Raw genomic sequence first — 15,757 nt, 5'->3', positions numbered from 1 at the left:
TTTTTCATTTTCGACCAATATTTTCTTAACTATAATGCACTTGTTGTTGTTTTGGAGTTTGCATTTTTTTAATTCTCATTAATCACAATAGCATTTCTTAATAATCTAAATAAATTCTCCATTGCCATGCAAATGCCATAATGAAAATAGTTTTTAATAAAACTCCAAAAATTCCCCTAAAATGTGTGTTAAAATAAGTGCTTTCTTTAAACTAAATATACTTTCTTATTTGCTCCTTTTGATTTGTTGAGTAGAATATGATTCTGACATGGTTCTGGACTTCTGTCGTACTTTCAAAAGACCAGTTGCCTAGGCTATAGCAAAATTAACCTCACTTGTCCTATTTATGAATCGAGAGCTTTAAGGGAATTAAATGCTAGACTGATAGGATTATCTGACAGATTTAGCGAGTGAAACCGTTCCTGTGCAGGAAGTCGTGGGAATACTGCCTAAGGATTTTGCAGGAGGTCAGTCTTTGTTATTGCAGCAACGCTCATTATCCTGAAAGCCGTAATCTTACACTGGCTAATGTACATACTGTAAAGTACACTGATACTTTATTAAATTATTTATTGGCATGATGAAGAAGTTTGTATTCTTTTCAACTCCAACTACACAGTTGCTCTGATTACACAAGATCTGGACTAGTCCTATGGTTTAAATTTTGACAACTAACAATTTTTTCTTCGAAAGTGCATAGATTCAAGTAGAAGCTGCACAACTGAATTACACTGATTAAACTGAGTCTGTGCCAGTGTTTGCTTTCTAAAAGACGGTCATACTAATATCTATAGAGTGATGATGGGTTTCTGCTGTTGCCTGTACATCCTCTTCTAAAAATATGCACCCACTGACCTTTAGTTCACTTACAAAAGATCTTGTCTAAATAAGTGGATATCTTGAAGGAGCACAAAAACAAAGCTACACAGTTTGCTAAACGGTGTAATGTCCCATACCAATGGCTCTCGACACGGACAGGCTGCCATTCACCCTCCATGTGCCGAACCAGATCACACACCCACCCAGAGCCTCAATCCTCTTTTTTTCATCCTATACACACACACACACACATAAACAAACAAACAATATGGTCAAGAGGAGTCATTAACCATAAGAGCTAGTATGATGTTCAGTTCAGTGTCAATTAGTGAAACTCTAATCGGCTAAACTGTGACTCACACACAGTTTCATTATATAGATAAAGCTCCAAAGACTCAGCTCAACAGATCCACTCTTGGGAGTGCGTTATGTAATACAGCTTTGCTGTCATGTGACTTTTGTCAATTGAATAGACTGCGCTAAATGACATCCCATGCAAAGAGCTGGATTAAAATAAAAATGAAGGTCATATGCAACAATTTAGGACCAATCTAAGACCAGTTTTTCGGCATTTGGACATACCTGATCACTTTATATTGGTCTCCCTTTATTTAAAAAAGTTCAATGAAATTACATTTTAAATACACTATAAAAAATTATATTAAACAAAACAATGAGTTAAAATGATAAGAAATAGCTTTGAGTGACTAGTCTTTCTCACCTCTCTGTCTGGTTTGTGTGGTTTCATCAACTCCACCGGTTGACCTCTCTTCACCATCATGACCTGTGAGTCGCCCAGCCAGGCCACGTACAGTGTGTGACCTCTCAGAAAGGTCACGACCCCTGTGGTGCCACAGCGCAGGTTCTGTTTCAGACATACGGATGCATGCAGATGTTGTCAATGCAAAAAGGGCTGATATGAGCATCTTGAGGTCTGACAGTGTTTATGGTGTATGAACCCACCTCACGTGACGCCTTCTGTATGAACCGCTCATCTGTCAGTTTGAAGGAGTGACACAGGGCCTCTCCGGGGTCTTGACTGAACATTTCTTGTCTGACCAGGTTTACGTGAAGATGATTGGCGGCGTAGATAGCAGCATCCACCCCACCGTGACCATCAAACACGGCAAAATAAGCCTGCTCTTCCTGATCCTAAACACACATACTTTTTTTGTTAGATTTACCTCATAAAATAACTGTGACAATAATAAAACAAAATGTCTCTGATTTTGACTTAATTGATAAATGCTGATTACATCATGATTCAAAGTATATTGTTACAGCTACAATACTGAAAGAAAATTCCCTGTTGTTATCCAGAAAATAGCTTATTGCCACATAAAAGACCTCATAATCTATTCTCAATTGAAATGAATTCCTGTAAACGTCTTTCGATCAGTGTGAAAACAAACAGAAAACAAAAACATGCCAACCTCTGGCATCCAACAAATCACTTATTTAACTGCAGTCAATGTAGCTAACTGAAACATTACACATGAGAAATATATGCAAATCAGATGTTTCCTGTTGTTGATAGGTTTTAATTATCAGCATCTTACAAATTTTTAAATAAATAAGGATTTCATTATGGAAGATTCCCTGAGCTGCGAATACTGCGACACTTTGTCTATGCTGCATAAATTTAATCAGAAATACAGTAAGAATAGTACAAATGTGAAATATTAATACAATTTAAAGTAATTATTTTTTGTGCTGCTTAATATTTAGTTGTGTTGCTTAATATTTTTGTGCAGCTTAGTGTTTTTTTCTGGAATCTGTGATTAACATAAAGGTAATAAGAACAGCATTTATGGAAAATCTTTTGTAACATTATAAATGTCTATACTGTCACTTTTTGATCAATTTAATGTATTCTTGCTGAATAAAAGTATTAATTTCTAAAAAATAAAATAAAAATAACTGACCCGATATTTGGACGGCAGTGTCGTGTATTTGGTGAAAAATAAAAGGTCATGTAAAGTCACACTCAAGGTCATACCTGGAGATTGAAGAGCGTGTTGAAGTCAGGAATGACCACATGTTTGTCTTCCATCTTTCGGCGCATGTTTTTAATAGCATGGATGGAGGTCTCATAGTACGGTAAGTGGCGTTGGCGATACGGAAACTCTTTTAGCCAATGACAGCACGTCTCACAGAGCTTATTAAAGACCAGCCGGGCCAGCTTCATCGAATCAATCTCTGCCGAGGCAAATGACATGTTACACATAAACACTCTGCTTCGATTCAGGATGAATATGTCACAAATGTGCAAAAAAAAACACATACACTGTACAAGCACCATAAGCAAACAGACAGTGCTGGTTTGTTTTGCTTACAAGCCAAACAGATTTGACTGTAATATCATATTGGAAAGAAATAGTGCATCAGCTGCTGATTATATGCACAGTGGAAGCGAAACTGAGGACAGTGGACAAAAGAGGCCATCTGCCAACTGAGAAAGAGAGAGAGGAGGTGACTGCTTACTAATGATGGGATTGTTCCAGCTCTGGTCTCTACGGACTAAAGCTGACGTTCCTTCGTTCTGTGAGGTTCTCATCAATATCTCTGAAGCAAACGCTCTCCCTTTACACCCACCTGTGATCTATATGCGGCTCTTTATATCTTCAAAGCTTTTCAGGTAGTAATATGAAGCATTTGATGGACAACTAGCCCAATTGTTGTGTTTTAATTTGTGTTGAGTATTGAAAGTTGCTTATTAAAGGGATAGTTTACTCAAAAATTTTAAATCTGTAATCATTTACTCCAAATTTGAATATCTGGAAATGTGAATAAGATTTAAAAGATACATTTATACATTTCAGTCCGTTCGGTACATTTGTTGCAAGGACTTGGAATATACCATATGATAACTACATTTATGGGATTTTTTTATATTAGATTTTTAGACTTCCGGTCACTATTTGCATTTATTGTCTGAAAAAGAGCAGCATTAACATTCTTTGAAACATATTTCATGTTATATTGCGAAGAGAAGAAAGTCGTACAGGTTTGGAGAGACAAGAGGGTAAGGAAATAGTGACAGAATGTTTATTTTTAGGTGTACAAAACCTTTAAAAGTATCATTGGCAAAGCAAGATATACGTTTCTCAAGCTCATAAAATGTTGCTGGAAGAGTTTGCATGCCAAAACTTATGGCAAAGTCCCAGATTTGCCTAATGGAGTGCCTGTTTTTTATGACTCCATTTATTGCATGTCAAATAAAGGCTGCATTTTCATTTTGTCTGTCTGTCTGCTTCAGTACTGCTTTTGACAGATGTATTTTAGCATTGTGTGGACGAAGAGGCCTTTTAGATTGTTTGATGGTTGTAAAAGTAGACATTACATGCTCTTTTCTCTTCCCTTAGCCTTTTAGATGCTCTCTCTCTTTCTCTCTGTCTTGTCTCCGTGGGCACAGAGTCTAAATTGAATCTGCCATCTCAGGGCTGAGCTGCTGAACAGTATGTAGTGCTTTGCCCTGAGCAGACGTCTGTCTGCCGCCCCGTGTACTGATGTCAGTCGTTTTCAATGCTAAGATTTACATTAAACATACTCTCTGCTGCTGGAATGGGTCACATCATGTTTAAAGGACTGTACCTCCCGTGAAACCCTTCATCCTGGCTAAGGAAAACCAGACTCGGCTCAAGTGGAGTTCTCCTGCTCTGACGTATTTTTGAACAGAGCTTAAACTTAACACAGATTGCAGTCCATCTGGCTTTATAAATCTACCGTCCACTCTGGAAATTGTCTGGGATCAGCGTGCTCTGTGAATGTCTGTGCTAACTCATGACGGCAAGGTTATATGTGAACCACAGAGAATTATTGCAGCCTTCAGGACTTGTATTAATGAGATCAGTGTACACGAACGCCACAGCAATGTTGTAATTACCAGCGGGGAAACTCTGAATATCTTCTGAGTTATCTATTAAGGAATTATGGTGGAATCAAATGACTGTCGGTCATAATTAAAGATGAAATGTTTTATTTTACTTGAGTCACTAACAGAAGCAGGATTGTAATTTGTTTGGTTGAATGGGCAAACCAAACTTCGATCTCTGTGGCAGCACACAAATGTTAAAAAGATATTAATAAAAGATATATTAAAATTCTATACTATCATGTCAAAAAAAAAAAAAAAACTCTAATTATATAAAGCAGCACACAAATGTTAAAATATATAAATAACATGCATATTAAAATTCTATACTTTTTTCTAAATAAAGGTAATGATTTGAATATTTTAATATATTTTAACATTTTTATATAATTAAATTAAAAAATTATGAATAATATACATTTATAATTTTTTTAGATTTTATACAATAGAGTATAGAATTGTATTATATATTTTATGTATTTCATATATATATATTATAATGATCATTATTTTCATGTTATCGGTGATGTTAAAACTTTACAGTATATTGTCTAAATAAATAGAAATTGTAATACTAAAAAACAAAATAATAGTTTTTCACTGCTACAAGTGAATTTATCCATCATGTTATAATGCACAGTATAAAATAATATTTATTTAGATATTTGCTATTATAAAGATTACATTTAAAAGTAATTATTACAATTATTTAATATATTTAAATTATTAGGGTTTTTAAAGAGGACAGAAAATAAAGGAAATGGCTTTGTAAATTATAATAAAAACTGTATGAACAATAGTAACTTATACAGATAAATAAATAAATAAAAAATCTTACATATAAGCCGATGATTAATATGGCACTGACATATTATTGTACGTCCATAACAGACTGTGCATCATCCTTTGCATTTACCCTTTGAAGCGCCATTAAACCTGCTAAAGGTCTCCATTCTAAACCAGTCAAAACTGTGGCGTATTAGCAGCCATACAACTCAAATTCCTTTGCCATTTCAATTCGAATATAGAAAATGAGAAAGCAATTCAGGCCACCACTAAGTTAGTGAGTGACCTAAATTTGCAGTTGAATAGGAGGCTTAAAAATGTGCAGAATGGCCTAAATTTGGATCAAATATCATGAGATCACAACTCGATAGCAAGACTTCAATGCGACCCAACTCATTCACTAGCTTTAATGACTCTGCATGACTTCCAGATGGCTCAGGAGTGTCAAGAATGTCACAATGAATCTGCGCTAGACTAGTCTTATTTAAAAATAAGACTTCACAGTCCACGTTAGGTTTATGTGATGTGGTTAATGTTTTTTGGAAGGGCACTTACGAAGCAGCGTGTCTGTGCCATCCTCCACACTCTTGTTGAGATGATACACGGAGAGATCGCTTTGCAGGATACTGTCTGCAGTACCACGGGCCAGGGCTGCAGCCAAGGAAAACGGGCAATTACTGTAAAAGAGAGAAAGAGAGCTTTAAAACATCTGCTAAGTTGATCACAGAAACATTATGTAAAGCAGTGCTGTCAGTATTTGATTCCATTTCTTTTTTCAGCAACAGAGCGCACACTCATTTAATCATGAGATGATGAGTAGGAAGGAGGCAAAAGCAATATCCACAGCACAAAACAGAGAAAACCATATGAATATATTCTTATGATCACTGTGCATCAAAAACCTCATTGCTAACAAAAAATTTTCCTGTATGGGTGAACTATTCCTTCATAAATGCTTATGGTGAAGAACAATGGTAGAAAGCTGAACTGTAAGTGTTAAAGCCTGGCTTTTTAACTACTGATGTGAATATCCTTTTAGGGCTTGTCGCTCTGATGGATTGAGAGAGCGAGGAGAGGCACTCTAAAACTAGCATGACCCAAATCCACTCCAGCAGAAACCCCACTGGATCACTGAAAATAAACACAACTGCACATTATGAAATCAAGAGCCGACACTTAAAGACAAGCCCTGTCATCCCCATAAGAGGATTTCGTAATAGATGATGAGGAAATGTCATCCGAACAGAACAGGGATCTCCCCATTAAATGACTGACAATCATTTTGAAAACAAGGACCAGAAATACTATATGACATTATGCCATAATGAATTATGAAAATTTTGGGGTAGATAACAAGAATATAGAATAATATAGAATAAAAATTGCACCTTTAAAGACCTATATGTAACCAGTTTTGAATGTAATACAAAATATTAAAAAAAGAAACGCTAATATTGTGAAATAATACAGTTAAAAAGAATATATTTTTTATTTTAATAGATTTTAAATTGTAATTTATTCTGAATCTGGCGCTAAAGAAACATTTCTTATTAATATCAATGTTGTGCTGCTTAATATTTTTGTGGAAACTGTGATTTTTTTCAGCATTCATATGAAACAGAAGTCTTTTGTAACATTATAAATGTCTTAAACGTAACTATCTAATTTATCTCAGTGAATAAATATGCCTGCAAAATCTTCAAAGCGTGTTTCTGGACAGTGTCGATGTGCCATTCCCATCTCCCTCTGTCTGTGAGGGGCTTCAGCAGAGTTTGCCAACATTCTGTTGAATTAATAGCCTCAGCTGTGGCCTGATGAGAGAGGATAACAGAGCCATCCAATAATGTGATGTCCTAATCCCAAAACATCTCTTATGACGTGCTTCATTTATGAATGATTGTCTGTAGTCAATTAAATAAAACTATAGATAGAATATTAGCATAAAAGAAGCCAGAAGAAATAATGAAGGTCATAAAGACAATAGATTCGATTTCTAAATCTAAATGATTTTTTGAATATTTTATATGTGATGCTTCATAAAGGTACTATATGTTTATTCATAATGCATTATAATACAACGTATACATGTTGTTTGTCATCTATAATTTTAACCACCATTACAAGACTTACATATACTTACACCTTTAAAATAAAGTATGAGCAACCAAAAACATGTTGCTTTACCTAAGTATTAGTGGAGAAAATATAACCAAAGATGACAACCGTGAGGCATCATGAATATCTTAACAATGCATTAAAATGCCTCAGCTCTGGTGCTCATAACAACATGAGGCTGTACGACACTGACAACTGATGTGCCTGCGTAACCATGACAACCCTGACAGCAGCGCCATCCATGACGACAGGTTGCCGTGGTGAGTGATGTTGTAGTGAGGCAAACAGCCACAAATATTAAAGCCACACATATTAGAAATCAGAGCAATCTGTTACACACACACACACACACAAACACTCAAACACACACACACACACACACACACAGTGAGCACCAGCAGACTGGAGGACGGAAAGTGGAGCGTTCTCAAGGACGACTCAATGACGGTCTGCTCCAAATGAAAGATCCAGCAGAGAGATGAGAAGGAGGCTAAAGGAGCGAACAGCTTCTTCCAAACATCATATAATCAGTTCATTCAGTATGAAGAAGGGATGAAAGAGAGTTCATATTAATCATAATCAATCTATCTATCTATGTTCATCATTGTCCATCTATTATCCATCTAACTAGATATCTTCTAATTGTTTTTTCCATCCATACATCCACTTTGATGTTTGAATCAGATCCTAAGGACACTGGGAGTCACAGGGACAGCAGTGTGTCCGCCATGATAGAAAGATGAAAAGATGGGAGAGAAAAGTGACAGTGAGATGGAGGAGGAACTGATGGCTTGAGGAGGGGACGAAGACAGAAAGAGAGATAAATGACATGCCAATTGCCATCAAATTCTGGGATCCACCTCCGCATTTCCATTCATAGAAATGCTCTTGCTCTCTCTCTCCAGCACACATACACACAGCCGTCACTACCTGAGGGGTGTTGAGCTGGGGAGCTCTGATTGGCTGAGGCTCTGGGGCACAGCTAAGGTGAGCCAATGGGAGACGTCCGTTTCTTGTGCAGCACAGAGGAGTCAGAGGCATGGTAAGGAATGAGGATTAGGGAAGAGCTGTTTTTGTCCTCTCAACCAAGTGGCAAAACATACATACGCACTGCTTTCTTTATCCCCAGACTTCACAGCACAGCACAAAGTGACATCTCTGTAGCAGGCTACTAAGATCTCACAGCATGCTTATGTGTTGTCAGAGAAACTGTGAACGGAAATTAAGCATAAACACAAGTGGCTTTGCACTCATATAAGTTGAACTTGTGTTTAACAGATTAGCCTGGTTACAGAAGATAAATGCAACTAAACAGCAGGAGGGTAGAAAAAAGAGAGAGAGAGAGAGAGCAAAAAAGGTGAGAGAATCACGGATGTGTTTCGGGGAGCCTTGCTTTGACGTCATTCAGAGAAATGAAGGCTCAGTGTGGCTAACACTTTATAGTCACACTTCATGTCAGGAGAGAAATGAAGCTTTGCACACATTGCTGAACACACACTGCACGCAGAGTAATTAAGCAGGGTACAAAAGGCTGTTATACTTTATTATACAATACATTTTTAATTAAAATCCATAAGTAATAAAAAATATTATAGTGATATATATGTTCAGTAAATATAACTTAAAAACTGTGTAATTGAAGTGTTTCAATGCTTTCTATCCCATCTAAATATGTAACGACAATTACAAATTAGCCATTAATATATTGATTCTCAAGATAATTCCGTAAAAGCTATGATGCTTTCAAAACATTGCTGAATTTGTTTGAGTTGCTTGAAAACACTGACTCTATAAATGGCATGCTTCTGGGCCGGGGCTATCTGTCCATTCAGACAATGGCATACGGAGGGAAACAGTCATTAGTTTAGCAAATCTGCTTTATTATACACTTTAAGATTCAACTAGATGAAATGCATTTTTAAGATATGGAAATAGCATTGTGCATGTCTAGATGAGCCTGTATTTGATGCAGTGTGGCTTGGCATGCATGTTCAAACCCACCAACCACTGCAAAAACATGTCACATACACACACACACACTTAAACAAGGCTCTCAAGGGGGTTTCTACTCTTACATTAACTTTCAACCGTCCTTGATTGTGTAAGATCCCCCAAACACTCTACATCACTTGTGTGTGTGAATGAGAGGTTTTCCTTTCCACACACAGCTTCTCCTCTGAGACTTCAGTACAGTTTTTGCTGTGATCCATGCTGGTAATGAGCTCCCATAATGAAGCATTTATCATTAAGATTAAACTCTTGTTAAGAATGCCTGAAATGAATAATACAGAGACATAAAATGCAACATTCTCTCAACATCTACTCATCTTCATGCTGTTCAAACCCCTTTGTGAAACACAAAAGGTAATATTTTATATTTTGATATAAAAAAGTGAATAGGGACTGAAGCACTCAAGCAACAAAATGATAACAACTAAAATAAAATAACCATAAATCATGATGGTCCACGTGATTGTCTGCTATATTTCAAGTCTTCTAAAGAAATACAATACCTTTATACAACTAGAAAAACCTTCAGCACAATCCAATTTCATTAGTTCTTGATTTCCCTGGGAATCGTATCTATAACCTTGGCATTTCTAGCACTATTCTACGGATACTGGAAAGTTTATACGAGAAAGCTACAGTACAGCAGAGGACAACATTTTCAGCAAATAATGGCTTAAATTTTGGGTCTGTTCCTTACACAAAGCTATCATATGACTTCAGAAAAGCATATGGACAGAAAAGCATAAATCCTCTTATATGCACCACTGAAGAAAGTAAGATGTGTTTGGAACAATGTGAGGGTGAGTAAATGATGAAAAACGTTTTACTTTTTTACTCTACTTTGAAAAAGTGTTTAACTGTCTAACACAACACATAAATGACTTTCCCCAGTTCATCAGAAGAGCTGGTGGGTGAAAATGAGTTTGTGGCTTCTTGTTGATACGTTGGAGTGTGTGTGTGTGTGTGTGTGTGTGTGCGCACGTGTACACGTAGATGACTCAATGGTTATTAATAGCATCATGCAGGATTAACACCAAACTAAATCCTCTTCCTGTCCATCACTCTTTCTCTCTCATCTCAATCTCTCTATTACTCCCACAATCCTCCCACACACGTACACACACACACACACACACACACACAACAGCATGCCTAAATAAAGACTAGTGCTTGTTCTGGGTCAAGGACCTTAATCTATAAAAAAAAAAAAAAAACACTTTTCCCATCATTCCTCTCCTGCTCAGTATAGTGCCTAGAGTCACGCTTTTGGAAAGGGAAGGAGGGAGAGAAAAGAGAGCGATGGCGTCATCACACCCACGCATCGTGCTAACCCACACTTTTCATACTCTCTTCCTTTGACCTGCCTGCTGACGTCGCACAGGTTGAAAAGCTTTGCATACCTTTACTGACAAAGTGAGTAATAGCTAAATAGAAAGAGAGACAGAAAATGAGACATGAAGATAAAGAGAGAAAGAGGGCACCAAAAACAGGAAATCGGTGTTATCTCAGGTAACAGCCTAACTAGGCCTCAGACACCATTCTTACTATGCAATCTTTTATGGCAGTTTATGAGACCCAGACAAGCGGCATTCAGTTCTAAATGTCACATACTGTTTCATCTATCATCATTTCTGGAGGCTTTTTTATGAGGGGTGTAAAGAAAATTCAAATGAGTATAATTATGTCCATGCCATTATTTACAGCATGGAATAAATTACTAAATAATATCAACTATATATTAGCATCCACACCAACATGCAATAAAAATTTTTTTAATATAAGCGCATGCTGCAGAATTGTATATCTGCTGCTTTAAATACATAAGCTCTTTAAAGTGGGGAGGATTCTGATTGGCTGTTCATCATTTTCATTGTTCATCAGCTGAAGGAAATAGTTTTAACAGTGTTCTTCCTCTGAGCCATTATTGTTTTAGTTGAGGGGTGGACTTTCCAATACTAACAGAATGGAAATAATTCTTAAAATTTTATTGTGTCAACTGCAATTAAGGTCTTTAGGAAGCCACAATGATTTTAGAATGACGTGATTTGTTGATAGGACGTTGTTATGTGCTTTTTAAGGTGTTCTAAGTTGGTTTTAGAATGTTAGTGTAAAAATAATGTATCACAAAGTTACAAATCTGATCAGATTTAAGAATTATTGTGTAGAGAAATTGTTGTAGATCAAAAGATATTAATAAGAATGAAATATGGGGTTAGACTGCGTAAAGAAGTGCCATTGTGTTCTCGTTCTCCAGTGTTAACTGGACCGCAGGACTTAACAGACTCGAGCGCACTTGTGTTGGAATCTAGGCCATCAGCCCTTTCAAACTGTCCACTGACATGGACGCCATGCCATCTGGGCATCATCTCTCTCTGGCAAGGCCGCACAATGTCCGAGTCTCCAATGGGGCAAGAACACAGTGGACTGAAACCCAAGCTGGATTGTTGCCACGGAGGCTCCAGGCTCTGACATAATATGAAGCACACCTTCCCCACTTTGACATCCTGTGAGCATGTGAGGTGCAAAAACAGAATGAAAGTCACTATCAGTGAGAAAGCGTAACATAAAAAATGGACAAATAAGACAAAATGGAGCAACGGAAATGGAAAAAACGTAAAGCACAAGGGAGATTGGGGATAAAGAAACCAGCTGACTTAAGTCTGAAAGAGCATGTTAGGACAGATGATATTTTTTTATCACACTGATCATTTTTATACAGCATTGATTCATAATACTTTACAAAAAAATGCACTGACTTCCTGATGGCCTTTCACTAGGAAAGCAGCCAAATGTCTAAAAATCATAAACATAAACAATAACTATGTTTGTGTGTGTGTGTGTGTTTGTGTGTGTGTGTGTGTGTGTGTGTGTGTGTGTGTGTGTGTGTGTGTATGTATATATATATATATATATATATATATATATATATATATATATATATATATATATATATATATATATATATATATATACATACATACATCCTCTAATCTAAATCTGTTCTATCCAGCAGCACAGTAAGTCTGTTTAGGTCATTGCTCACTCAGTACTGAATGCTTGTTTTTAATCATCATGTTGATTGTACAGTGTCATAACACAGCTGAAATTAAGCTGCAGTCAGTATAATCGCACCATATACCGTGTCCTATGTGTTGTTAGGTGCTCTTAGGCAGAGAGCGTAATGTGATCATTGAAGATCTTTGAATGTGTTATCTCTCTAGCCAGGATTTTAATAAGGCCTGATCAAACACTTGACAATGTAACTGAGCTACAGTTAAACGCATTGCTCTCAATCACACAGTTTGTTTTTTTGTAGTTTCCAGCAGGGTGGGATATTACCAGACTTTACCATTACTAGCTTTCTGAGTCGTTCCCTCTGGAATATTTGTTTTTCACCACAATGCATTTGCCAAACAAATCTTGTTTTGGATTATGGAAAGCAGGGTTTGAGTTGTGATGAACTTTCACTTGGTAATATACGTTTTTTGATACTGATATTTGTTTGATAAGAAATGGCAATTCATTATTTTACGTTTACGTTTTACATTTATAAGATATTACTCAACTGTGAATTCAAAATTCTATTTATTTCATTCATTACAGATTAGTTTATGTAAAAGCAATGTTTAAAAATTTAGGAAATACATAAAATATCCCATAATATATAAACATATATACAAATATATATATATATATATATATATATATATATATATATATATATATATATATATATATGTTTCAGAAAGCATGCCAAGCATTCATGCTGATATTAATCACATGTCAATGGTTTATTTTTTTTTGTATAGTAGTCTATGAGTTCTAGTTCAGGCTGGTGTGGTTGCTTGAAAATCTGAAAGATAAATAAGGTGAGGGATGAGGCTACAACATTAAGTGTGCGAGTCTGTTTGAGAGCAGACGACCTAGTTGAGCCAAGGAGGACAGTAATTTAGGCTGTAGTGACACTGACGCACGGTCCTACCTTCTGACCAAACCTTTTTTCTATTCTTCACTCAAATTCATATTCCACAGCATCCAGTATTCCATATCCATCAAAAACTGATCACACCACCCTTTAGCAGATATTTATAAATTGTATTTTGGGCCACTTTCATTGACAAGAGAGGGTCACCTAAAGATGTCACCTAAAATGTATACTCTATACTGAAAAATATAATAAAAAAATACATCAACCACAATTGTGTAATTTATCCTATGGCATATTTTTATTAAACTAACAAAAATTGTCTGCCTGTAAAAGCATAAAGGGCATTCACTTTAAATAGGCAGAAAAAAGCCTGGTTTCCTTTATAGGCAGCTGTGTTTCTTACTGTTGAGAGGCCCTCTCATGAGCTTCTGAGTCCTTCACCTGTAATATTTGGTCAGAAGAACTTTAGAGGTTGCAGAGAGAAATTTCTGAGGAGAAACCAGGGCACTTGGAGAGACTGTACACCATTAAGTGCACTTATAGGGCACTGACTGAGAGCGGTGCAATGGAACACACTCAGTTATTTCTGTTCCACCCGAGCAAATCATGCTGCTTGAGCCAAGGTTGTCCCCAATGACGATGGCGATGCTCAGTTCTTGAGGTCAGCCAGTGGCTCTTGAAAGAACACAAACATCTGTGTTATTAATCTGTCAGTGGATCACCCTTAAATCCAAATACCAGGGCATCTTCATGAATAAATTTTATTAGAAAGATATGATGTCCTTGGTTTGGGTTATTTGGTCTCTTTATTTCCCAGTGAGAGCCTCTGCTGTCTCAGACATTAAAATCAGGAAATCTAATCTTTGCTATCAGATGATTTCTAATTCTTCCCTTCCAACCATCTACAAAATCAAACACACTACTGTAGCTTTAAAAACCTGAACCATATGAAATAAGGCAAATGTAAAATTAGACTGGGTTCGCTTTACATCACTTGCAGGAAAGCCAGTCAGCCTAATTTCAGAACACAAACAGAACTTCTCACTCTATTGTCTTCTAACCAGAGATAAACACTATAATCTAGAGATTACCATTTGCACTAATTTCCAGCTCTGTTTGGCTGATGACAGGCAAAGAGAGTCCGAGATGTCTCAGGAAGCAGTTGGTGCTGCCGTCGCAATTGTTAATTTCGGAAATTCCTGAGAAGGAATTAATCAGCGGCAAGGAGATTATTACCAAAAACGCCTCTGCTGATTAAGGGTTACCCAAGGAGACATCATGAGCGAGCATGAGGCCACGACTTTGGAAGCGAGATGCTCAGAACTGCCAAAAGGGTCATCGTCACTGATCCAGAAAGGTGATCAAATTAGAGTTTCCACAAATGGAAGCACAGACACTGCATTGCCGGGGCAAAATACTCATCATGCCGTTAGCACTCCATTTCTATTGTATGGCAGACTATAATCAGACTAATATAAAGTATGTTTGTTCTGCACCAATAAAAAAAAGAGAAACAGCCTGTCATGTCCAGCTGATCAGAAACAACAACCTTTGACAATATCAACCTAGAAATGGTTTACTTTAGTATTAAACAAACATCTACACAAAGACTATCAACAAGACAGTTCTTGTTCCAGATAATGTCATTGTTTGGGTGTGTTCAGATCTCTGGAATGCAGAGAGGGTTGAAAAAAAGTTCACTCAGCTGAACCTGTAAAAATACATTACACAGCCATGTTTAATCATGAATATATTAGCTTGGTTTCAAACCCTAGTGAGATTATATATGGTGGGGGGTGGGGATTCTGGCCACTATATATTTCTAATATATCCAAAGTATTTAAAATAGGGCAGCTTAAGGATACATTTTTCAAACTGGAAAAATATATCAAAAGAGAATATATATATATATATATATATATATATATATATATATATATATATATATATATATATATATACATAGCAAAATGCACTTCAAACGAAAAGAAGATATGTTTTTCTTTTTGTATCTGATATGTTTATTTAAATATATTTAAAAAATCTATATATGTCATTTAATTTTGTAGCTTTTTGGTAAATTTTAAATATATTTAAAAGAGCAATTTTAATTCTAATGGGAATTAATAAAATAGTACACTGTAAAATAGTTGTAAATACAAAGTTGTAAATAAAGATTATTAAACTACCCTTTAAAAGAAAAAAACGAATTCAAACTATTTCAA

At 36.2% G+C, this 15,757-nt stretch overlaps 1 protein-coding gene across 1 annotated transcript in view; it reads right to left on the bottom strand.

Moving 5' to 3' along the window:
• LOC113054410 (protein phosphatase 1E-like) overlaps positions 1 to 15,757 on the bottom strand; it is a 34,897-nt gene that overhangs the window by 1,393 nt on the left and 17,747 nt on the right. Inside the window, exons 2-6 of the mRNA XM_026219944.1 lie at positions 6,035 to 6,156; positions 2,819 to 3,018; positions 1,783 to 1,971; positions 1,541 to 1,684; positions 957 to 1,050 (exon numbers count right to left, since the gene is read on the bottom strand). Of these exons, the coding sequence (XP_026075729.1) occupies positions 957 to 1,050; positions 1,541 to 1,684; positions 1,783 to 1,971; positions 2,819 to 3,018; positions 6,035 to 6,156 (749 nt within the window). The remainder of the gene's footprint in view (positions 1 to 956; positions 1,051 to 1,540; positions 1,685 to 1,782; positions 1,972 to 2,818; positions 3,019 to 6,034; positions 6,157 to 15,757) is intronic.

The sequence above is a fragment of the Carassius auratus genome, chromosome 35 (genome assembly GCF_003368295.1).
Source record: "Carassius auratus strain Wakin chromosome 35, ASM336829v1, whole genome shotgun sequence".
In the NCBI taxonomy this organism is placed as follows: Eukaryota; Metazoa; Chordata; class Actinopteri; order Cypriniformes; family Cyprinidae; genus Carassius; species Carassius auratus.
This window is presented reverse-complemented; position numbering and strand designations above follow the sequence as displayed.